Raw genomic sequence first — 24,143 nt, 5'->3', positions numbered from 1 at the left:
GTTTGTCGCATTAATAAAAGCCGATTATTAATTTAAATAAAGTATCAAATAATATAAAATAAAATTATATATAATTTATAATTATAAAAAATTGTTCGTGCTTTTATAAAGTACGTATAAAATATAAAATATTTATATAAATGAATATAATTTACAATATATTTACAGGAATTAATTCTTTGGCTTTACTTAGTGTTAAATAATTATTATAATTTATCATTTTATTTAATAAAAAACTATTGATATAATAATTATTATCCACTGATTTTAAAAATTCTCATCAATGATTTTAAATGACTAATATCAATGACCAAGAATGCACTGATAAAAAAATAACTCAATTCAAGAGCTAAAATCTTTAACCAAGATTATTTCATATAAAAATTCTTGAACTAAGAAATTTTTTTATACTTAAATAAATTTCACCGGATTTAAAGCAAACTCAACTCTTCAAAATGATACTCTTGGTTCAAGAATTTAGCCAATTCTTTCTTAGCATTTGAAGATTATGAGTTTGCAAAAGTTTATCTTAAAAGTAATTATAATTACAATTACAATAAATTTAATTACATAGCCTAATTATGAGAACACTCTTCTTTCCTTTGAATAGACATGGTAGCAGCAGCGACGGCCATCCATTCATTGGTATCAGATTGATACCAGGTCAGACCTAACGAGTAGCGAGCATTCAAGTTGGCATGTTGGCAGTGACTGAACCACCAGCCACCATGATAGTTAGCCGCGCAATCTGCGGTGCTTATGTCCATATCCCGGTCTTTAGCGCTGAACGCCATGCCATTTTGGTACGAGAAAGCGTCTGTAGCATTTCCAGAGTATCCGCCAACATGTAACTGGTACCCAGTTTCTTCAGACTGTACGTTGAAGTACTCATAATTCGCGTACCACTTGCCGCCGTAGATGTCAGTCAGGTCGATCTTCAACCTGGTGCAGTTGTCGCGAGTCAGACGGTGCAGAGCCTCATTGCCGACCCAGAACTCGCTGACAGGCGAACCGAATCCAGCAGCGTATTCAGACCAAGATCGGTCAAAGTCAACGACTCCGTCGACGCGCCTTGTCACGACGATCCATCCTTCATGGCAGGAAACTAACAACGGAGCTCCTTGTCCAACTCCCAGAAGAGTTAATCCGTCGCGAGCGTGACAATTCCCAGGAAGCGCGTCAACCATCAGACGATACTGGTCTTCAACGTGCTCTAATTCATGCGTTACATTTATTGCTTTGGCTACGGAAGAGGTCAAGTTCAACTCAGACAATTGTTTAGTTAACTTACTGGATATCTCTTGCTGCAGGTCGCTCTTTTCCTGGAGCTTTGACGCGCTCACGCTGAGAGCTTGAACTGTTTTCCTGAGGTTTGATAGTTCTTCGCGAGTAAGTGACAATTCAGCGTTTTTGCGAGCTGCGTTTAAATCTATATGCGACAAAGCACGTTTCATTTCTGATTGCAGTGACTCCTGCTTGTCTTCTAGGGTTTCTACAGCCTGAAGATTTTCTGCTGACAACTCTTCAAGCTTAGTTTCGAAGGTTTTTATGGTACTGGTGATGTTTTCCAGTCGGGCTGATAGTTCTGATTTCAAGCTGTCCAGCAGTTGATCAGCAGACTCGGGGTTGGGCTCATAGACCACCCGTTTTTCGACCATAGCGCGTTTTCGAGATACGAGTGCAATTTTGTGCTCAAGCTTTGTCAGCCGGTCTTCGATCCTGCGAGAGATGGTTTGTGAACGGGAGAAACTGTGGCGCATTGATCTGTGATGATCATGTTTGTCTTGATAATGAATTTCATTACGCGCTAATTGATGGTGCTTGTGATCTATTGTCGGCTCCCATTTTAGTGATTTCATCTCAATTTGCACTGTGCTTAACTGTAAAATGATAAAATTTTATTCTTAATTATATTATTAAGAGAATAAGGAAAATTTTATCTTCGGCAAACTTGGATTTACATAATTTCATGCTTTTTTTTTTGTTCAATTTAGCATCATTGAAAAGCTCAACCTTAATTTGTGCCTTTTTGGAATAGTTTGGAATAGTTTGTTAGTTTTATAAGTTTTTGTCGGTAACATTCGACCATTAAATTATTGGTAAAATTTATTTAAAAAGTACCCAAACTATATGATACTGAAGTTAATTACCAAGTCAATTTTTATAACAAATCAATTACAATAAAAAGAATTTCCACTAATAATTTGTTTTTTAATTTTCACCCGTGGAATTTTTTTATTTAATTTTTTTCAAAATAATTTTATTGTTATAAAAATGAAAATTAATTTAACAGATATTTGATCATTTTTAAGAATTTTTGTAACAAATAAATTTTAGAAAAAAATATGAGAAAAAAAATTGACATGTAGATATTTGAAAAAATTAGAAATGCTATTTATTAAAAATAAATTTTTGGAACAAATTATAATGTGATATCAGTTAATTTAAATGACTTCAAACTATATGTATTGTAATTAAAATATTAGAAAATCATAAAACTGAAGTTATTTTATTTATAACTTGTTATTTTTGACAAGTTGTAAGTTATTATTATTATTATAAAAAAATTATTTAATAAAAACTGAAAAGTTTTTTCTCCATATTTTCACTGAAGCTTGAGTTTAAACAACTTTCCAGATTTAAAATTTTGAAGGAAGACATTTAGAACAATAAACCAATAAATGGATTAACATGCGTAATAAATCTCAAAAGAGAAATGAAGAAGTATGTTGAAACAAGAAATCATAAATAAATATAATAATTTAGAATTTATTAAGTTTGTGGTTAAAAAAGTGAAGAACAATAGGTAATAAAAATGAGCGATAACTATTGTTATTATCAATATCATCAATATTCTATTTTCCAACCTTATAAAAAGTCTTTGAAATTTTTTCTAGGTTTCTTTGTAACAGAGCCAAAGTATAGATATAAAAATATCAAACTGAATGACGTGTCGTTGGTTTAACGTTAAAAAACCCGAGGTTTAATAAAGCAACAAAAATAGACCAGGTGATAATAAAGAAAATGAGAAAGTAAAAAATAATAAAAAGAAGACACGGGGAGAAGTAAAGGTAATAAAAGAGAACCGATTGGCCAGCGGCTCGTGTGAGGTAACACGCTTAGCCACCCCTGCTGCTGATGCTTTAGCTTTAGCTGGTTCGTTTGTCCCCGGGGCCCTGAATGCGGTCAAGAATATATTAAGAAGTGGGGGATTACCACCTGCTCACCCGCTTGGCATTGGAATTGAACAAAGTGGAGGCGGAAGGCGACCCGAGACTCCAAAAGAGCAAATGAGAGGCCAGATTACCAGTCCACTGTCACGAATAAAGAAGACTAACTGGAGAAAGAGTAAGAGACCGGGATTGAAGGCTCGGGGGACCTGAGTAATGTATAAAATAATATATATATATATATATATAAATGTAAGAGTAGAGACGTTGCGGCAGCTGCTGCCCGCCAAAACGAGAAACTGAAATTAAGGCCGGCTGCTAGCCGATAGCCTGCTGGCCCGCAGGTGTACATGCGTTTCATGTAAATAAGCATCTACTTGGACTTTGGGCTATCAAATCAACTGGGCATGCAGAACAATTTTAATGTTTTAAGAACAGTAAGTATTGTTTCAAAAATTTATTTAATATTGAGACATTTTTGGTGTCGGAGTTTTTTTTTTATTTATGATTGATTTGAGGTTTAGCTGTCATTAAATCAGTTTAATTTTTTAATTTAATTATAAAAAAGAAAGTTGGAGACATCAGTTCAGTGTAACAGAAGTTAATGATTATTATTTGTAAAGATTATTTTAATAAAAGATTGAGAAATCTTGGAATTTTTTGTGAAAATCACACTGACAGATGCTCTACAACATTTATATTTATTTAAAATTTAAATAAATGTTTAAAATCAGTGTAAATTCTTTAAATAATGTAATTTAGTTATATGTAATTAGTCTGGTACTTTCACTGTCACAAATTAAGGTGCTTCAATAATGGGTTAATTTAAAATAAATTTTCAGACATATAAATCACTATTTTAACCATAAATAAAAATGAGTTAATTAATATTTTGAATGTGTTAAAAAAATATCTGCATATTTAATTTTTTCATTCAACACAGCAAAGTTGTCAAATGTCTCTGTGAAGATAAATATTTTATAATACTGAAATTAACATACCTCTGACAATTTTTAGGTCTTTTTTAATAAATAAATTATTACAAGAAATTAAAGCAACCCAAAAACCACCAGATGTCTGCTGATTTCACTCGCATAAAATTAAATGTATTTCAGCGGTTACGTGATAAAAAATTCACCAAAACAATTACCTGACTAGCAACATCAGCGCAGCTTCTGGTCAACTGTCCAGCACGTTCTTTGACAGCAGTAATGTCATCACGAACAGATCCTAGAGAAGCTTCAATTCTGGTGAGCCTGCCTCCAAGATCGCGAATCCCGCGACCAACTTGAGCGATGTCGCCGCGCAAAAGTGAAAGCTCGCTTTTAATTAACGCTCGTTGGGCAAGCTCTTCGCTGGCATTCTGGGTGCGTAATACCTCAGCCAATTCACTTTTTAGCTCAGTAACGGCGCTCCCTAACCACTTGATCCTCAGCCGTTCGTTCTTCGCCTCGTTGCCGCTTCCGCCGCGCAATCCGGTCACTTCCTTCCTACAAATGTAAGTTATTGTTAATGCTTAATTCAACCATGACATTTCATCCTCTTATATTTTACTTTTTAAAATATTATTACAAAAAAAAAATTATCAAAATTAATTTAGCATATGTTTTATAATTCCAAGAATTTTTTTAACAATTAAATAATGTCAAAGAAAATGAGAAAAAAAAAATGACATTTATAAAATTAAATAAATAAAAAATGCAATTTTTTAGAAAAAATTTTTCGGAGCAAATTTACTTATTAAATAAAATTAAAAATTATCAAGTGACTGCTAACTTTAATGTCATAAAAAAATTAAAATCTGAAAGAACCAGACATCCGATATAGTTTTTTAAAAAATAAAATAATGATCGGATGTCGGTTGTTTTTAGTTTCGTCTATATCAAAAGAATTATTTTTTTTCTCTAACCTCAATTGTTTAACTTCGTTCCTTAGGACCATCAGCTCAGTGTTTTCTTCAATGGCCTTCTTGAGAGAACTATCAAGAGAATTGTAGTCCTCCTGCCGATGATCCAGAAGTGCATTTACTTGTTCACTGAGCAATTTAACCGCGCTGGCTAACTCTTCGGACGATAATGATGAAGACGATGGGGCTGAAGAGTAGACGTTTTCGAAAGCACTCGCGAGTAGGAGAAACACCATCCACTTAAGACACTCCATGATTATAAAAATAATAAAACAGTGTATAAAAAAAATTTCAATGAGCTTGTGGTAACGATCGTATGAAGCGATGTACTAGAGTAGTGATGCCTCAACGAGGCTTAACTCATTAACTAGACTACTATCCGAGTAGAGTACTTTGCTTAAGAATTATATGAGGTAATGTATGCCTATGCTTATGCTTATGACACTGGGTTGTGTATTTTTAAAGAGAGACCTTTACTTGCAGACCGTTGGAGCTTAACTGAAGTAATAGCCCCAAAGTCCAGGTGCTTATATCAGCATGCCCGCACAAAGGGACGGGGTGGGCCACGGGCTGGTTGCTTGCGAGGCAGGTGTTCGCCGCAAACAACATCATGCCATCAGGTATAAAGCCACAATATATCTCCCCTCTCTTTAGTTTTAAACTCATGTATGTACTTGCCGAAATACCACCGTCTCCGTTCTACAGAGGTTTATAAATTCACCGGATCATTAGCCATTAGCCCGGAACAAAATATCCGGATTTATTAAAATATACATATTAATATTAATCTTAATATCAAGATTATTCTTACGGAAAAGTATAACCTTTTTTTTTATTAATTTATTTTATTTAGGTTTTTTAAATTAGTAAATTAGAGGTACCTCAGAAGTGATATATTTTTTTTTTTATTTTATTTTATCCAGAAAAGACAGCTGCATTTAAATCTGGTGGGTGATTATATTGGATGTACAGGTATATTTATGTGCGTTGTATGGAGCACGCTCGAGTAGATTCTTTCAGGCTGCTTTATACAGGTATTATGTAGTTGTAGCCACGCGCCAGCCTCCGAGTCATCGTCGCGAAACTCGTGCCTGTGGGCACTAAATCGCCGGATCCTCAGATACGGATGAAGCAAGAGTATGAGTTTTATTTGAGGATGAAAGATTTCGTGTGCCAGCCTTAAGGGATGAGATAATAAATATTAAATACAGCAGATGGTTAGCAGCGACTTTAGACATTGTTTCCAATTCTGTCTACATCCGAAATCTTTTATATAGACCCATCGGGCCATTAATTTAATGAATTTTGCAACTGTATCCAGTCGGCTTTTAGCTTAATTTCTAGTCTTGGTATTAATCTGTCTATAGAAAACGGAAATTATATACAGAAAATTATAATAAAAAGTATATTTATTATGATAATAATGATAATAATACTAATGGATTTAGATTTATAAGATAACACTTTTACTTAGTATATAGTTAACTTTATTTTATTTTGTTTAATTAATTACTTTATCCAAACAATTTATATTTTGTTACATACAGTTTGTTCTTTCTACTATTTCAACAGTTAACACAATTGAGGGTGTTTTTTTTTTTCATTTTTTTTTTGTTTTTTTCTTTTTTAATATCACTACGTAATAATTACGTTTGCTTGCAATGATTATTATGTGTGATTGTGTTATAAACTTAAAAAAAACGTGAGGTAATAACTGTTAGTTTAGTTTTAAAATTGTTAATATATTATTTACATGAGATTGTCATTAATCTCGAGGGTTAATGGCACTAAATCGAGATAATTAAATTTGATTATGGATTATGGATTAACTCAAATTAGGATTAAGAATCAATCCTACTTATTATTAGTTCGTTAGTTTTTAATTAAAGAGATCGCTAATTGCACGATTTAAAATAATTAAGTTATTAAATCTAATTGACACGATTAAAATTTGTTTGTTTTTTACAGTTTAAAAATTTAGTCTTTACTTTACTTATTAATTAATAAATAAAATATATAATATATAATATAATATATTTATATGAATCGATAGGAATTAAGTTTGTGCCGATCCGTAGGTACCGGTTGGTGGACGATAAGCTTTTGGAAGAGTCATTATTTGTATGCTATTAAACGCATATTTTCTTATTCCAATATTTTTCCAGGTATTTTCACGCCTGCAGCCCTCACTAAAATTCAAAATTATTTTTATGTTATGATTTGGCTTGGCCAATATAATATACATATAAGAAAAGTTAAGTAAAAGTAAAAAAAAAACTCGTGTCGTAAAGATGAAGATAACTTACCTACGCATACAGTCCAATGCCCGAGCGTATTCGTTTTCAGACAGGTGATACTCTGTTGCAAGAATGTTAACTTGCTCGAGGGTAATTGACATCCCAGTTCTGTCTTTGGCACTTTTGCAGCTGGTAAACCTCAGTCCTTTCATACGACGACAAATCTGTGATGACAATTGCAGTATATCTGTATTTTTTGATACCTTTGCATGTACGCTCGTCTTTAAAGCAGACATCATATCTGATAGTAAACTCTGTTTTACAAATGAACGTCCACCGGTCACTAAAAACAAGGAAAAAAACGCCCATTATATTTAATTAACTTAAATAAATTCTATACTATAAATAAGGGGGGCTTTATTATTTTTACTAATCACGAAATCTGTTTAATTTACATTTAAAAACTTTTTTACTAATAAAATTTTTATTAAAACTATTTTAATTATTTTTCTTTAAAAAATTTTATATTACAAAATAGATAAATTTATATCAATAGTGAAAGCAAATTGATTTATTTGAATAAAAACTTTTGTTTGAAAAATAAATAAAAACATATAAATAGTTTTCTATCAAATTAACAACATTTAATCATTACTAACGAAACTCTGAGATAAACTTTTAATGTAATTACTCTTATATATACGTAAAAAAAAAAAAAAAAAAAAATCAAATCATGGATAACTTTTAATTAATTAAGAGGTTTACGTGTACCTATACGTTACAAAGAATACGTGTATCTAAAAAAATATTTTACGGATTTGAAAGTATGTCAGTCATAAGCAGAAATGTAATGCGCAGGTATAAGTAAAACCTTTGACTAAGTATGTGTTATAAAGCTTATTGTTATCATTACTTAATTACTACTTATACGCATTTTTAAAACTACAAGAGCAAAGATTTTGTTTCTCTCAAAATTAAAAAAATATAAAAATTTACAAAAAAAATGACCGTAGAGTTTTAAATTAGCGGTTTAATAAAGCAGCCCTAAAAAATACATTTTTTTTTACAATTATTACACATGAAATTTTTTCAGAAAGAAAATTAATACGCTTCTTTAACTTTATTATTATTTTAAAATCTTAAAGCTAAAAAAGTGAATCAACTTTTACGCTCTTTTAGGTTTAGTACCGCGAAATTTAATAATCACACAACAGCGCGCAACGCGTGAATAAATTCCTAGCATAATATATATAAAAAAAAAAAAATAATTCGATACTCACGGCGTGAAGAATTTGTCTCCATGGGAAGATTAAGTTTCTTAAACCTCAAATAATACTCATTAAGTCTATCAAAGTTGTCAATATTACTTTTTTCCTGTGGTTTAGTGTTACCTAAACTCTCGGCAAGCGTCGCTAGTTCATTAATACCGACGTTGAAGAAAACCGGAGTAATATTGAAGGCAAGAGTTTGCCGGGAAGACTGTGGTAATGGAAGCAGTGAGTAAATACCATCAGGAACTGGAAGTATGACAGTAAGAGCAGCTCTGGAGCCGACTACTCTCGGCATCGGCAATTGCGGATTCACCAGATTCTTGTCGTCTATTTTCGAATGAGGTAATCCGCACCTCGTGAGAGTAAAAGTAACTGTGTGAAGATCTTCAACAGCGACAGCCATGTCGCCCCACATGTCAATCTCGTCGCCGTAGTAGCTGAGAAGTGCCTCGAAAGATACCAGTGGCCCCAGAGTAGTGAGAATTAAAAGGAAAAGCGGATCGGGCCGTTGGCACCAGAGTTTAGCCATCAACCCAGTGACAAGAGCCGTCAGCGCCTGGCTGAAACAAACGTCACGTCGATACCTGACATTGCAGCTGCGTTGTGCGATCTTGGCGTCTTCTTGAACACGGAACACCGAGTGAGTGAGTCGAGCAGTTTTCAACAGCCCGTCCATCGCTTGTCTGAGTTTCTTCATGCTGGGACGCAATTCGCTGGTCCAGTCAACGATTGACGCAAAGTCCAAACCTTCTGTGAATTTATTTCTCTGGCCGGAATTTTTTATCACCCGGGTCATCGAATCAACCGCCTGACAGACGTCCTTAGCTTTGGCAAACCCAGCAGTCGCTTCGTCTGCACCCGAAGCTTGGGAAGGTAATCGCTGCAATGAATTGGCACTGTCCAGAAGTTTGCTGGACTCCTCGCTCTTCAGATCGTTCTTCGGCTGGATAGTGACGACGTTGGAAGGGACCCGATTAGCTGGAAGACAAGCTCTCAGTGGTTGAGTACGCGGCATTCCATTTTTATTACGGAGTCTCACCGCAGGACTGCTGCAGCGTCCACAGAGAAATTTAACTTTCGACACCAGACACATAACACTCGCCTCAATATTCAATTGCGTTAAATCCCAGGGCTCTGGTTCGTCTGTCGGCTTGTAATAATTTGCCGAAGGTGAATTGCACATTTTTTTAGTATCAAGAAAACGTTTGCTGAGATCGAGCTCGCCATTAGCACGCCCATCCTCTTCTTCCTCTTCCTCTTCTTCTTCTGGTTCTTCTTTTGGTTTTTTTTCCTCTTCTCTGACAATTTCTTTACCTACTTTCGGAGAACATTCTCTATCAGCATCGTTGCTACGTTCATTAGTATTAATATTATTATCCGGTTCTTCCTCCTCAGTGTCTTTCTCATTATCCAGAGTATTTTTACAGTCATCTTCGACCTCGGGAAATATCACAAAATTTTCATTAGTCGCAATCGCCTCATGATTATTGTAATCGGGATTATTACTTTCGTTATTCCTACACCCAATAGACCCAGCGTACTTGATACGAGTACTCTCTTTGCTCCACATATCTTGTACACACTCAGGAGTATCTGGCGTAATGAGATCATCAAAATCCGGGCTCTTAAGATCAAAGTTTAGCTGCTGAGTAATGCGTTTAAATGGCGATAACGACTGATTGCAATGTAAACTCAGCGTCAAGCTTTCCTCATTATGATTTTTCGTCTCCTCGGGTAATTTAGCTACTTTATACTCCTCCAAAAATGTCAAGGCCTCTTCAACAAGCCCTGGATCCCAGAGACTCAGCAGTATTCGGGTTTTAGAAATCATATCCTCGCAAATGGGAAGCATACCGCTGGTTTGTTTTTCCTTAGCGAGTTTCATTAATGATCTCATAGCTTCAACAACGTCTCTCCTCAGCTGTTTAATCGCTTGTATTGCATCGTGAGCCATCGTTATTTTTGAGGTGCCCTGGTACAGTTGACTGTGCCTCGTCGGGGACTCTTTCAATGCTTGGACCAGTCTCAATAATCCACCGTTCTTGCTTTTATGGGAGTGAGCTGTAAATGCACCGACACTTATAAAATCATAGAATCCACATTTATTTAAAGTGTCGTTGTGGACCCACATTCGCTGGAGATGAAGATTTAGAGGCGCAAACTCCAAAGTACGATCATTTTTACGGGACGAGCGTTTAAAGTAACTGGCTTTGAATGCTGCTAGATTTTCCTTAGCTTGGGAGTACAAATGCAGGAGATGAAGATGTCGATCGAGTAGTTCTACTTGTTTGGTGTGCCAGGGCTCGCGTAACTCCCCCATACCCGCAACCTCTTGCAACAACTCCTTCTCCTCTTGAATCCAGATTCCCAGTAGCTGCTGGGGGAATTCAAAGCACAGTTTACTCTCCGCCATAATTTCATGGACGCAAATATCTCCCCCGAGACCAGAGTGGAACCTGTAAGTCTGGACGTAAGGGTTCGCAAAGAGCAGTTTCAACTGTCCCTGATGAGGTAACTTCATTTTGGTGCCTAGCCTCGGGGGTAACGACTGTGAGCGGCGATGACAGTAACCCGGGTTATTTGTACTTGGAATGTTTCTCGACGGAGTGCTTTCAGTGCTATTCCCCTTGTCATCAGCCTCCAAACTCCATACATTTATCGTCAAAAACCCGACTGTCGTGGTCTTCGCGGACTTCAAGGGTATCCTCAGTCTGGGAGTGTCTTGCACCTCGCTGAACGTGACACAAGCACTCCCAATCGGCGTAGCAGTTTGGCTGACCCTCTCGCGGACATCGTAGGCCGTTATCCTCACCTTGGTGTCTGTATTCAACCCATCGCTGGGTCGGAAGCTCACGGTTGTCAAAAAACCTGGATTACTGCTTCTCTCAACAACTTCAGTGCGCGCGTACTTGATCCAGGTTGGAGACTTGGCTACCTGGACGTCTATCTCGAGAACTGGGTTCGGTGGACGCCCGTGTCCGTCACATAGTAAGTTATCGCAGGACAATGATATCTCGCAAACTGGTATTTCTGCCGGATCAGTTTCTATTCCTCGTTGTAGTCTCAGCATATGGATATCGGTGTCATTCTTGTGACCTGAAGACGACTCAATTCGCTCCCGTAATGCCAGAAGTTGGTTTCTCATGAACTCGTAACTCGCCAACTGGAGTGCTTGGAGCCAAGCGTCACGCTCTTCTGATGAATTCGCACCTAGTTGCTGGTACAGCCCGCCTTCAAACACTGCAATTATATATCATTTTAATCAATACACTATTCATGATAATATTCAATAATAGTCGAGTAATTATTTTCAATTATAAAATCACTGATGAAATTATATTTTTTTTTTTTAGATTTTAATTGCTACAAAAAATTTTTGTAGATAAATTAGTAGTTAATATTGGAAAAAATTAAATAACTACTATTTTCATAATTTGTAATTAAATTCTATTTAAAAAAATAATAATTATTATAATAATAACATTTACCTATACTAAAACCATAAGGTATCTGACTAGTTGGCGGATCAATGCGATAAGAACATTGTTCTAGAATAATAACTCCCATCGGTTCGGACCATTGTTCCTTCGACTTGAAATAAAATAGAAGATTGCCACGTAGACGACACCAACGCTCGAGACTGACTGCGAATAAATATAATATTTAATAAATTGAACTTAGTCATAAAATAAAGTATAATAAACAAATAAATTTATATAAGATATGTATACATATAAATGTAATGTCTTAATCCAAATAATAAATGGCTACAAATATAATTGAATTATAATTCAAACGTCTATTCATTTGCATCAACGAGCATTATGTACATACTGACTTGCATGGAATTATCAATTATTCAATTGACGTCATAATGTGTCATGCTACGTTTAGTAATAAATAATAACCCTTGAATACACCACAATCATTTATAAATAACATGCAACAATGCTTTACGCATGCAAATTAATTTTTATTTATTTATTATTTTACATTTTGTTATTTATCGTTTAACGTTACCACTCGATATTAATATATATTTAAAATCAATAGCTATTACGCGTGAATAATATATATTTTTTTTTTGTCGTGAATAAGCCCTGTACACCTGTGCATTTTACATCAGCATAACAGCGTATTTATAATTGAATCCCAAGATTACCAGAGTGTTAGTGTAGTAAGCATGATTATTAATTATTATCTACGGTGTAGTGAGATTCAGTAAAACGGTGATTAATTAGTAGTGTAAGAGCGTGAGAAATGATAAAATTAATAACAGGATTTATCAGCTACTGTTTTTAGTTAATACAGTATTGAGAAACCAGATAAGAGTATTTATAGATACAGATTCGGATGTATGTATAATACAAGTATGTATAATATAATAAGTATGTGTTTGTTATACTATTATATATATTGTTATTTTTTGTAGTGGTTTTGTGTATCAATATGATAAATGGATGATGCATAAAACAGACTTAATTATAAAATCAATAGTGTAAATTAGCGGATGAGTGATGTAGGATAATAGGATTAGAAATGAACAAGTAAAGTAAAAGGTGAAAATGGTAAATGCACTCGATGATATATGGTACCTTTGCTTGTGCTGGCTGAAACACAACTGAGGTTTCGAAGAGTCTTATGGGTTTTTCCTTTTTGTCTTTTGCGCTCTAGTTTTTTACCCGTACCTGGAAATTATATTCGAGGTACCGAATGTTTATATTAATTAAAACAAAAATACCACAACCCCGTATTTACAAAATGTAATTATGTAATAGGAGTCAATGTACAATTTATTTTAATATTAATTCATTAGACATGTAAATCAACACTCATTATTGTTTAATACTTATGTTTATGTTTAGTATAAGATTTTATTTTTTGACATTTTTTTTTAATTTAGTTAAATTTCATGCGGTAATTCGGTTTTATGAAATTAGACTGAATTGATGTATTTTTTTTTTTACTTTTAACTAAAATCTATTGAAATTTAGTTTATGCTAGTTGATGATTACACCTAGTCATGCCTGTAAAAAATAAAATTTTTGAAATAATAACATTTATAAGTAAGGTTCTGGTGTAGACTTTTTTTATTTTTGGAAATTTTCCAAATCCGGACTCAAAAAATTTTATGAAGAAACTTTTTAAATAAAATTTTCTAGTAATTGATTTTGTTTAAATTTGTAGAAGAAAAAATTTAAAAATTGAACTAAAATACAATAAAATTAACAATAAGTTTTATAACATTAGCAAATAAAGTTCTCTAAAAAAAAATTCTCTAAAAAAACTAATTACAAAAAAATGTATATTAAAAAAGAAATAAAGTAATGTGATGAATAAAAAAAAACAAGTTGAATAAATATTCTACTCGCTAGAAAATTCCCAAAAATCCTTCTACCTCTAAACAAGAACCTCGTTAATAAACAAGCATTTAAATGAAATAATTAAAACATTAACTATTCTATAATTTTAAAAGTAAATATTTCTAATAGATACAAACTGTTAATTAATAGTTTCATATAACATTCGCAGTTTATATTTAAAAAAAAAAAAAAAAAAAAACGAAATTTGATCCATTTATGAAACATGCGAATTTTAATCAATCACTACAATTAATTTAAAATTAATATCATCTTGTATCTAGGTCAGAGGAAGTATAAAATATAATCTTTCCCTCAATCAAAAAACGTCACTCACTCTCAGTCCTACGAAAAAATCCTTCCTGGCGTTCTTTAATGCACAAAATTCCCTCTTTTTCGAATTTTTGCGATGGCTGGGTAGCCAGAGTCATCAACTCCTGTTTGTTAAACCTCATTTTCACTTGACCATCTGCAAAAAATTCACAAAAAATTTTAATTAGTCATTTAATTTCAAATGTCAAGTCAATATAAATTCAAACTATAATACTGAAACTATGTAAGTATAGCTACGGTTTAATAATCGTAATTTATAAAATAAATTTAAACAAATCCTTTTAAAGAATAAAAAAAAAAACATTTACTGTCATTTATTTATCAAAATACAAAAATAGTCTTATTTTTAATTTTTTTTAGATAAATAAGTTATAACCTTAAATAAAAACTAAAAAATTTAATGTTAATTACGTAAATTGACAACTTAAAAAAGTAAACCATGCTGGTAAATAATTTAATTGAGGTGAAACTCACGATTAATGATTTTTAATTAACCCAAGAAGCTCCTGGCACCTTGATCCCCGACTGGATTATTTTTAATCATGTTATTTATTAATTAAAAAGTAAGTTAATTAATAAACAACTAGCTAACTAATATCTTAGTAATAATAATAATAATCATTTTTAGTGATAAACTTTAAATAATATAATAATGACGTCATATTATATTATTATAAATATCACTACACTTGACATGTAGGTTTGACACGAAGACACTTCACTCTTGCGCCATTGATCTATCGGCGAAAGCTGGCTCTTTTTTCTCTATTTCTTGTTTTATGCACGATCATATGTTCAGCTCTTAATTCTCCATTCAATTACCATCCTTGACGGGAAAACAAATAAATAATAATAATTAGTTCTTACCACTCACAATATAATAAACTTAAAACATAAATATAAATAAACCAGCGTAATACAAACGTGAGTACCTAGTGTCTAGTGTCATATTTTATAATAAATCCCACGCACATTGTCGTTTATATATTTTTTCTTTAACACACCAGCAGCAATTCAACATTGTACACCAGTAAGTAATTCTAACCTCGAAGACATACCGACAATTATCATGGAAGAATTTCTCCGGGCCTCGAAACAAGCACTGGTGAGTTATTTTGTACAATTAAGATATTTATTTTCTTGCTCTTGATGCTGGGTAATGACATTTGGGAGGAGGTTTAAAGACCGGTTGTAATCACAACAATTAGATTCATTTCTGTCACCTGAGATGTATTTTTTAAATGACAACCTGCGTGCGCATTCAAATTGCGCGCGCACTTCTGCAAGGCGCGGTAAATTTGAATTCAAGAAAAAAAAAAGTTATTAATTAATTTTATTTCTTATCACAGGAGGGCTTAGAAAATTTTCGGAAGATAAAAGTGGTTATGGGTAATGAGTCGTGTGATCTAGACTCGGCGGTCTGCGCTCTGGTCCACGGGTTCTGGCACTTTAATAAATTAAAGAAGGAACATGTGGATGATGTTGCAGTAATACCGTTATTAAACGTAACGAAGCGTATGTTCAAAATAAAAACCGAAGTGGTGTATGTAATGAAGGAAAATAATATCCCCTTGGAATTGTTAACATTTAGGTAAGTCTTACATATAGAGTATATTTTATTGGGGAGTAAATTTATTATATTTATTGTTGGGTGTTATGTATAATGTATAAACACACATTTCGTTATTTGTTGCATCTAAAGGGACGAAATCGATCTGAGGGAGCTGAGTGAACGACAGATGTTGGAATTGAGTCTTGTGGATCACCACACGTTGACCGATTACGATGTGTCATTGGCAGGCTCGGTTGTCGAGGTGATCGATCACAGACCTCAAGATACGAATTGGCCGTGGACAGGTCGCGATATTAATCTAGAAAAGGTCGGCAGCTGTGCCACCCTCGTTGCCAGAAATATATTGGATAAAAATCCAAGACTAGTGGACCAACAGATCTCGAGCTTGTTGAAAGGCAATTATCTGTCCAGTTGATAAAAGCTATTTAATTTCTGCTTTTATATACTTTTTTTTAAATTTTTTTTTACTGAAATAACTGTTTTATTCATCGCTCTTTTACTTTTTTATTTTATTAACATTCTCTTTTAAATTAACAGGGCCAATTTTGATAGACACGAGTAATTTTTCCGAGTCAGTGGCACGTGCAACTCAACTGGACATTCAAGTGATGCAAGAGCTGGAAAAAATCAGCACTAATACTGAGCCAGACGGTGGTAGTAGTACCGGCTGCGGTGATAGTAGTGGTAAATCCACCCCTTTAGATACACAAACGAATCGTAATAAAATTTATTCAGCTATTTTAAATGCCAAGACTGACATCAGTTGTTTGTCGCCCGAGGATCTTATTCTAAAAGACTTAAAGTTCGTCAACGGAATTCCCATTCCTGGGTTACCAATTCTCGTAGAAGTTAGTATTTCTTTCGATATGTGTGTGTATGTGTATGTGTATGTTTTTGTATGATGTAATGTGAAAAAGTATGAGAGCGGATAGGTACAAGTAAGACGACTCGAGAATTTTTCCATTTGAATTTTCACGAGATTAGAGATGCTCTCTTGCACCTTCAGCTCTTCACCTCTAGTCCAATACCAATCCGACGATCCGTGAAGCATTCAATTTTACTTTTAGGAATTCTTGAATTTAAATGCCGCTTTGGAAGCCCTGAATTCGTTTACAAGGGAACGTGAATCCCAGCATCAACACCGTCTCATGGTAATCTTAGGGATGAATTTAAAGGGCCAAGTGGTGAAGCGAGACCTCGGAGTATTCTCTTTCTTACCCAATGATCTGGAAAATAAAGTAAGTGTTTAACTATTTTCTTTATTCTCCTGATTCTCAGTATTCAGATCGTGCACTTGCCAAGTAATTGTTAAGTCATTTAGCATTTAAATTTTATATCTCCGACAAGATACTAACTCTAACTTTTAAATCGAAATCCAGATAGTAAAAGCACTTGAGAGCGTCGACTCGGGGCTGGATCTGTCACCGTCTCTCAGCACATTGAAAGAAAACTGGAGTTTAAAGCTGTACAAACAGGGAAACGTGCGGGCGACACGGAAGCAAATACTACCGATTATACAAAGCGCATCGGCTGGCTGTTAATGTTGACCGTCGTGTCCTCTTCTCCACCCACACTACACACAACAATCCACATTCCACACTCCACACTCGAGACTCGACAATTTGCAACAGCTACCATGCCACCACACACTAGACTTTAACTGGCATTAACCGTATACTGTAACAATCTAAACATTAAACTTTCTGTTAAGTTAATTAAAAGGCTTCTTATCTAATTGCTATGCGCCTCGTATTCCTTATCAGCCCGGCACCACTCAAACTGAATTAATATAACGTGAATTTCATTTTCAGCGTCCGGTTTTTATACGTTCAACTTGAGTTGAGAGAACAGAAGAAAAGACCTGGATACCAAGTTGGTGCGTTAATTTCATTTAATTATCTGTTTGACAAAGAGAAAGGGGATAGGAGGAATTTAAGAGAACGAACAGCACTATATTTATATATTTATATATATATTGTGTTGAAGCGAGGTGAACAAAAATATAAAGATGAAATGAGAACCGTCTGACCCAACGGGGAGTAAATCCACTGGGCGTATTCAATTCTCGCAATAATCCTCGCATATTCTACGTCGGCACCCCCCGTTGGCTCCAGCTTCTGCTTCAGCTTGTTGCTGTTGTTGTTGCTGTTGTACACAACGTTATATTATTAAGCGTTGAAAGCAAGGCGTAACTCACAAGGCAAGTGAGTGAGAAATAGAGGTTTCATCGCTTACAGTTGGAGAAGTTATCTCACCTCGTACTTTGCTGGTGGTGTATGAATGCTGATATGCTGATAGTGATGGTGAAAACAGAAGCTGTTGCCTGTATATTCTGTAGTCTGTAGTCTGTAACAGATGGAATATGGATGGATGAGAGTCACTCGCTCGCATCGCAGATCGTTATGGATCGGTTGTTAAACCGCTACTCGCAACTGAAAACTCGCGTGGGGGTGTTGGGTGATTGCTACCAGCTAACAGAAACAGCAACAGCAACAGCAATTGCGGAATGCGGTGAATCATACTGTGAGAGGGTTTGTAGAGGGCGCTTAGCCTTTATACAAAGATAAAAAAAGAATCTCTGAAGAAAGAAGAAAGAGAAGTTTCATAGCAGCGTCAACACTGCGAGCCAGCATCTGTCTTTATTTCTTTCAACGGTGGTGCAGAGTCTCTTTATACTTGTGTATACGCTTACCTCATCGCACATCGTTTGTTCGCATCGCAGAGTCGCAAGCGTGTCAAGGGTTTCACGCTTGTAGCTTATATACTGTACACTGACAGGAGACCACCACCACCAGCATCAACATCAGCATCAGCATCTCTACACCCGGCACGCCACCGAGACCGTACCAAGTGAGGGATTATTTGAGTCACTGCGAAAAATAAAACAAAAGATAGAGGATAGAGTAGTGAGCGGTATAGTATGGCGCTGGGGAGCGTGAAAAAATGGGAAGAGAAAAGAAAAAAGATAAAATAATAATAAAACGAGTCGGAGGAACAAATCGTTGCGATTAATTCGAGCCCGTAGCACATAGGTTGATCCATCAGTCCTGGCCTTTAATTTATGATCTACCTCTTGAATTGTCCTCTCGCTCTTTCTACCACCGCGAGCTTTGTATTATCACCCGTAACAATCCCTCATCGCGTGCCTCATCGCAACCTACCGATCTATATAGACAGATGGGTAGATATGAGTATCTATAGCTGGCTCATCAATTCTACACCAAGGAAATTACCAAGATTTTCCTTTCCTTTCCTTTCAAGGCCAGAGACCAGAATCTTTAACACCTAATATTTAGTACGCTGTTAGAAATTATTAATCGTCTCTTCGGTGCAGTTTAATTGATTTTCAGTTCATCTTTTAAATACTCGTGATGAAAATATGTTACACAGTGAAAAATGAATTTTTTGTTAAAAAAAAGACTGTTTTTTGAATAATCAAATGATATTATTCTGCTAGTTGGAATTCAATTTCTAGTTGAAGATTTAAGGTACAAAAAAATAGTACTTTTTTTTTTCGACAATTGAATTTTTTATAAAGATGATCTTAATGAGTTTTATCTGAACTCTTATCTTCAAGACGGAATTTAAATTTGTCATAAAGAAATTTTCGAGTAATCAAATGAAAATATTATTTATCAAAGTTTGAAATCTCAATTCTGAATGAAATATTTAAGATACGCAGAAAAAAAAAAACAGCACAAAACTTTTTTCATATAATATGAAATTCTTTAAAAAAATAATCCTTGTCAACTTTATCTTATCTCTTATCTTCTACCTGGAATTTAAATTGAAAGTAAAGAATATAAATTAAAACAATTTAAAAAAGTTTAAAAAATAAAATATTGAAAATTTGACATCAATAAGTCAATTGTGTGAAATTTGAAGTTCTATTTCCACAGCAGGAGTATCTTGGAGTACTTGTACGTCTACTTTGCCGTCTTGTATTGTTAAATTTTTCCTAGAAGGGTTCAAGGATCCTCATTGTTTGTTAAAGTAACTCGACTCGCAAAAGCATCTCGTGGTTGACACGCGGCGGCGGAGTATATATGGCAGGTAGGAGATTATTGATAAAGGGCCAGGATAGAGGATGGAGGATGGAGGATGGTGGATGGCGGGGGCATAAAACAATGGGATCTCCGGGGAGAGCGATGATAACCCACCGGCCTCAGGGGGTACCAAACTAGAGTGGTAGTAGTGCCTAGTGGTAGACGCTGTTGGGATGGATTGGTGGATGGTGGTGGTGGTGCTGGATACGAGCGAAGGGAAAAGCATAAACCCAACGGTGGAGGGTGTCCGCAGGTGTTTCCCGGCACTCTCGGGCGCCCTAAGTGCCATGCAGAGTCTATCCTATGCTATGTTGCGTTATATAGGTATCACTTTGCAGGAGTAGAGCGAGTGGAGAAGAGAGACGAGGCCGATACGAGTTGAGAGCAGAGCTAGTAGTGGTGGTGGTGGTGGATCTCGAGTGTAGAGGGGACCATCCTCCATTGCCACCGCCACCGGTGCCGAACAGGGCACAAGAGAAGGGAGCACAGCACAACAAGGCGATGCTCGATTTTGCGCACTGGCTCCTGTGCTTTATCTACAACCCTGCCGCTGATACCGAGCCAGACAATCCTTCAGAGACTCCTCCGGAGGATGCTGTGCCGGAGACACTAGCATTGTTCCGTCGAGAAAAGGCTGGATCTCTAGATTTCTAGTGCGCGCGAACATAAGCGACCCAAGCTCTGATTAGATTTGTGATAAAAAAAAAAGACTTCAGTCAGTTTGAGTTTTAGTTTTAGTTTTAGTTTCAGTTCCAGTTCCAGTTTTAGTCAGCTTTTTCTGGCGGTTAACACCAGCCCCCAGGCTAAAGTTGTTGTTTATTTTATTTTATTATCATTATTTATCGAGCAATATCCTGGCGGGCAGGATACGGATGCTGGATGTTGGAATTCAATGGGTCTCAAGTCGTTTTCAACCTCCGGAAAGGATGAGACAACATTTCAGTATATCATTTATAAATGGTAAGTGATATTGATACTTTTAGTTTTTATTTACACATCTTTCTGCTGTAGAGATAAATTATTCATTCGCTCAATTATTTATAAATTGTTTTTTTTTTTTTTTTTTTTATTTTTTATTTATTTATATACTGCAAGGAATAGAGTAGAACGACTTGCATTTATGTAATTACATAAAATTTTTATTGGACACGTCGGTTGTCGTTAATTTATTTATTTAGTGATCTCGGTGAATGAAATAATGATGCATGACTCGCAGGAGCTATTGACAAACTGGCACTGTCAAGGGATCACATATGTAATATTAATTTATTGTAGGTACAATTCACATGTCAATGTCTCAATTTATCCAACTTTAATCCTTGATGTTACTGCACCTGACATTTTGCCTAACTGTCAATACTCACCAGAGAATCGTTTTACGAATGTTGGAATGAAGAGAGCCCAACAAAAACTATATCAAATAAAATAAAATAAAATAAAAACAAAATACAGCGAGAAAAAAAAGAGAGCGAGTAATAACCGTTCAGGTTGAGAGAGATAAAAAAACAATTTGGAAAGTCAAATCCATCGCTGGTGTGCCTGATAAACTTACGGCAGAGCAAGGATCAATATCGATAATTGTAATTGAAAGTAAACATGGTCCACACGTGCAGAAAGGGACCGTTAGCTAAGTAATCGTTCTTTCTTCATTCTTTTATTATTTTTTATCGGTGTTTCTTCCCTCATCTACCATTTACCATCTACCATCCAGTTCTTCTTTATTTTTCGGTTGAGTTGTGGAGGAGCGTAAGAGCGGTACTGAGAGAAAAATAAGCACATCAGGATTCCAGACGCAGGAGCAAGTGAGCCAGCGAAAAAGGCACCCTCTAGCTCTAGACCGTGGTGGACTGGACCGTATGGTATGGTTTGATCGCTCGCCCTTTCGACGTTGAACGTTAATCAATTACTCAATCGGGTCGAGCCCCTGGTTCTGCCCACTGTACCCACTATTGCCATGTGTACCGTGTGTTTGTCAGAGAGAAAACCAAACGAATGAAGAAATGTTTCACGTCGATTATTGTTTGCCAATTTCACCACTTCACCTCCTCTACCTCTTCATCTACATCCACCACATTGGTGATCCTCATCCACTTGCCACCCACCACCCGTTTAAACACACACATACGCTCACGCAATTCTATATCGACATTTTCGACGATTCCGTCTTTCTCCCTTTGGACTGTTAAAATTCTCCGGTTTTGGCTCTCAACTCGTTAGCTTCTCTCTTCTCTTCTGTTCTGTTCTCTGTACCTCTCTGCTCATGTCAACGACAATGAAAGAAGGAATTAGCCAGACTCGGGAAGGGAAATTGACAGAATACGCGAAAATACACTTTGAGCGGTGAGCAGGTACACATTAATCCATAAATTTTCCACATACATGCCGAGTATCGAGAAATACAGACATATTTATCTGGTGGGATATACATATTCTATCGAGCTGGCTAGATTCTAGCAACCTCTACTCGGATAGGAACCAAACAGTGGATTTGTCTAATCGACACGCTCGGTCGCTGATAAATGCAATTAGTCCCAACATTGTTCTCGTGTTTGGCGGTTATGTCGGCTCGCAATAATCGACATCACGAGCATCACAAGGGAACTACTGTTCTCCGACAACTACGAATGACGAAGGGATATAATGCTTCTACTCTGTTCGGTATTATATCCTCTCTGCTAGTTATTATTATCACCATCACCACCACCATAATCATAACAACAATAATAACAATCATCATCGTCACACGAAAGCAAGAGGAGAACAACGAACAACATAAACACGTACATGTGGACATATCGCGGGCGGAAACGTATCGCCTGTCGTGTCGCATGGTTGCACGCGTCACTGCCTTACATTCACTTATACACCCTAATACAACACCAAAGGCACAGGTATATAACTACTAAATGTATTTGTGCTCCTGTTATGTATTGTCATCTACTATATATTATATAGTACCAATACAGGAACAACAAAGGCTGAGCAGCGAACAAGAGCAGCGAGCCAGGGGTCCACGATAATGGCTCAAGGAATTCGAGGGTGACGTAGAGGCTTGCAAAGGCCATTCAGCGGCTGGTTAGTGGCTTAGGGATAGCTGAACCTGGCAACATATGTGGCGGGATAAAAATCCTAAAATCCCATCGTTATTACGTTCCATCTTTCAGTGGTGTGGGCTGCTACCGTGCTCCGGTAGGTCTTAAGAAGCTTTTTTTTTTATTTTATTTTATTTCATTTCATTTTACTTTGCCTTCTTCCTTTCTGGTCTTTTCTTCTCTTCCCTACTCTCCTCTTTCCTGATTCCAGCCGGGGTTTTACGTCCGCTAGCAGACCGCCAGATGAGAGTACCCGGACCGCGATCCGAGCAAATGGACCGAGAGGGTCGAGATGAGACGACTCTTGCTATTAGGAAATGCTTTTAGGCTCGTCTCACGCCCGGGATCTTAACCGAATTATCAGTACTCTGAGAGAAACCTCCAGTTGGTTCCACCTTACGTTTTCCATCTTTCACCTTCCGCCTTGTGCCTTCCATACTCCATCTTTCATCTTCAATCTGCAAAGCAACTTGAACTGCTTTGCTTGATATGTACATACATCTATACATACATATATATATATATATATATATATATATATATATATATATAATAGTTAGAGTATATGTAGACGGATGTACTCAACTCCAGCTGGAAGCGTAGTTGAATCGGTTGCTGCTCGCTTACTCACTTATTCACTCACTCACTCTACTCAGCATTTTAGCATACACACATCCATCAGAAACTACTGCCGGCGAATGCATTATATTATGTATATTATAAATAAAAGACATTAAATATCAATAACGACAGGCGACGATAAGAATCAAGGTTTGGTGTGAGGGTAGGGTTCACATCCCACATCTCACATCACATCATATAATATCCGGGAGCATAAAGAGCTCCAGCGATCCTTTTTCCCGGGTGTTTTTTCGTTACACCAGCTTTCAGACACGGTCACGTGCGCATGCAAATGAACCGTAATTCAATAGGAGCTTTTAGGAAGCCCGTCGAAGCAACTCCCTGTTTTGTGTTGGTTCTGCATCGGGCGATCCACATCCAGACCAGCTTCAATTTCGCCTTGTTCTATTATATATTATATATAATAAATGTATAGGATGAGTGTGTATTGTAAATGTGCGTTGCGAGTTGATGGGGTTCCATCCTTCATATTCATATCATATATATTGTGGATAATATATGTTCCGCAATACC

At 35.8% G+C, this 24,143-nt stretch overlaps 4 protein-coding genes and 2 long non-coding RNA genes across 14 annotated transcripts in view; 4 read left to right on the top strand and 2 right to left on the bottom strand.

The window, feature by feature from the left end:
• Positions 1 to 224: 224 nt before the first annotated feature.
• LOC123267405 (protein scabrous-like) lies at positions 225 to 5,572 on the bottom strand. Its single transcript, XM_044732019.1, has 3 exons — positions 5,080 to 5,572; positions 4,321 to 4,660; positions 225 to 1,880 (listed from the first exon to the last, which is right to left on the bottom strand). Exons 1-3 carry the CDS (start codon positions 5,328 to 5,330, stop codon positions 576 to 578), a joined length of 1,896 nt encoding a protein of 631 aa, XP_044587954.1. The 5' UTR covers positions 5,331 to 5,572; the 3' UTR covers positions 225 to 575.
• Positions 2,600 to 4,423, top strand: LOC123267444. 2 transcript variants are annotated; one of them, XR_006510036.1, is made up of 3 exons: positions 2,600 to 2,724; positions 2,898 to 3,607; positions 4,286 to 4,423. It is a non-coding gene; the product is annotated as an uncharacterized LOC123267444 (long non-coding RNA). The 2 variants fall into 2 exon arrangements; XR_006510035.1 differs by having other exon boundaries at positions 2,612 to 2,806.
• On the top strand, positions 5,345 to 6,500 carry LOC123267443. Its single transcript, XR_006510034.1, has 3 exons — positions 5,345 to 5,489; positions 5,560 to 5,696; positions 6,000 to 6,500. It is a non-coding gene; the product is annotated as an uncharacterized LOC123267443 (long non-coding RNA).
• A 46-nt stretch (positions 6,501 to 6,546) lies between these two features.
• Positions 6,547 to 14,890, bottom strand: LOC123267396 (inositol polyphosphate-4-phosphatase type I A). Of its 5 annotated transcripts, none has more exons than XM_044732001.1 (7): positions 14,752 to 14,890; positions 14,282 to 14,413; positions 13,180 to 13,272; positions 12,073 to 12,228; positions 8,594 to 11,824; positions 7,383 to 7,656; positions 6,547 to 7,265 (listed from the first exon to the last, which is right to left on the bottom strand). In XM_044732001.1, exons 2-7 carry the CDS (start codon positions 14,397 to 14,399, stop codon positions 7,133 to 7,135), a joined length of 4,005 nt encoding a protein of 1,334 aa, XP_044587936.1. In that variant the 5' UTR covers positions 14,400 to 14,413; positions 14,752 to 14,890; the 3' UTR covers positions 6,547 to 7,132. The 5 variants fall into 5 exon arrangements, with proteins under 5 accessions (XP_044587936.1, XP_044587937.1, XP_044587938.1 ...); XM_044732002.1 differs by lacking the exon at positions 14,752 to 14,890 and adding an exon at positions 14,654 to 14,707; XM_044732003.1 differs by lacking the exon at positions 13,180 to 13,272.
• On the top strand, positions 12,773 to 17,591 carry LOC123267423 (exopolyphosphatase PRUNE1). The gene is made up of 7 exons (XM_044732042.1): positions 12,773 to 12,954; positions 15,285 to 15,382; positions 15,627 to 15,868; positions 15,980 to 16,245; positions 16,388 to 16,698; positions 16,918 to 17,088; positions 17,230 to 17,591. The coding sequence occupies exons 1-7, from the start codon at positions 12,942 to 12,944 to the stop codon at positions 17,389 to 17,391; spliced, it is 1,263 nt and encodes a 420-aa protein (XP_044587977.1). The 5' UTR covers positions 12,773 to 12,941; the 3' UTR covers positions 17,392 to 17,591.
• A 2,387-nt stretch (positions 17,592 to 19,978) lies between these two features.
• Positions 19,979 to 24,143, top strand: part of LOC123267398 (discoidin domain-containing receptor 2-like) — a 37,259-nt gene continuing 33,094 nt past the window's right edge. Inside the window, exon 1 of one of the 4 annotated variants that reach the window (XM_044732008.1) lies at positions 19,979 to 20,856. In XM_044732008.1, the coding sequence (XP_044587943.1) occupies positions 20,769 to 20,856 (88 nt within the window). In that variant the 5' untranslated portion in view covers positions 19,979 to 20,768. The remainder of the gene's footprint in view (positions 20,857 to 24,143) is intronic. The other 3 variants (XM_044732009.1, XM_044732006.1, XM_044732007.1) reach the window with 3 other exon arrangements.

Source organism: Cotesia glomerata, linkage group LG6, assembly GCF_020080835.1.
Source record: "Cotesia glomerata isolate CgM1 linkage group LG6, MPM_Cglom_v2.3, whole genome shotgun sequence".
Taxonomy (NCBI): domain Eukaryota; kingdom Metazoa; phylum Arthropoda; class Insecta; order Hymenoptera; family Braconidae; genus Cotesia; species Cotesia glomerata.
Note: the sequence above shows the minus strand (reverse complement) of the source record. Positions and strands in the feature narration are given on the sequence as shown.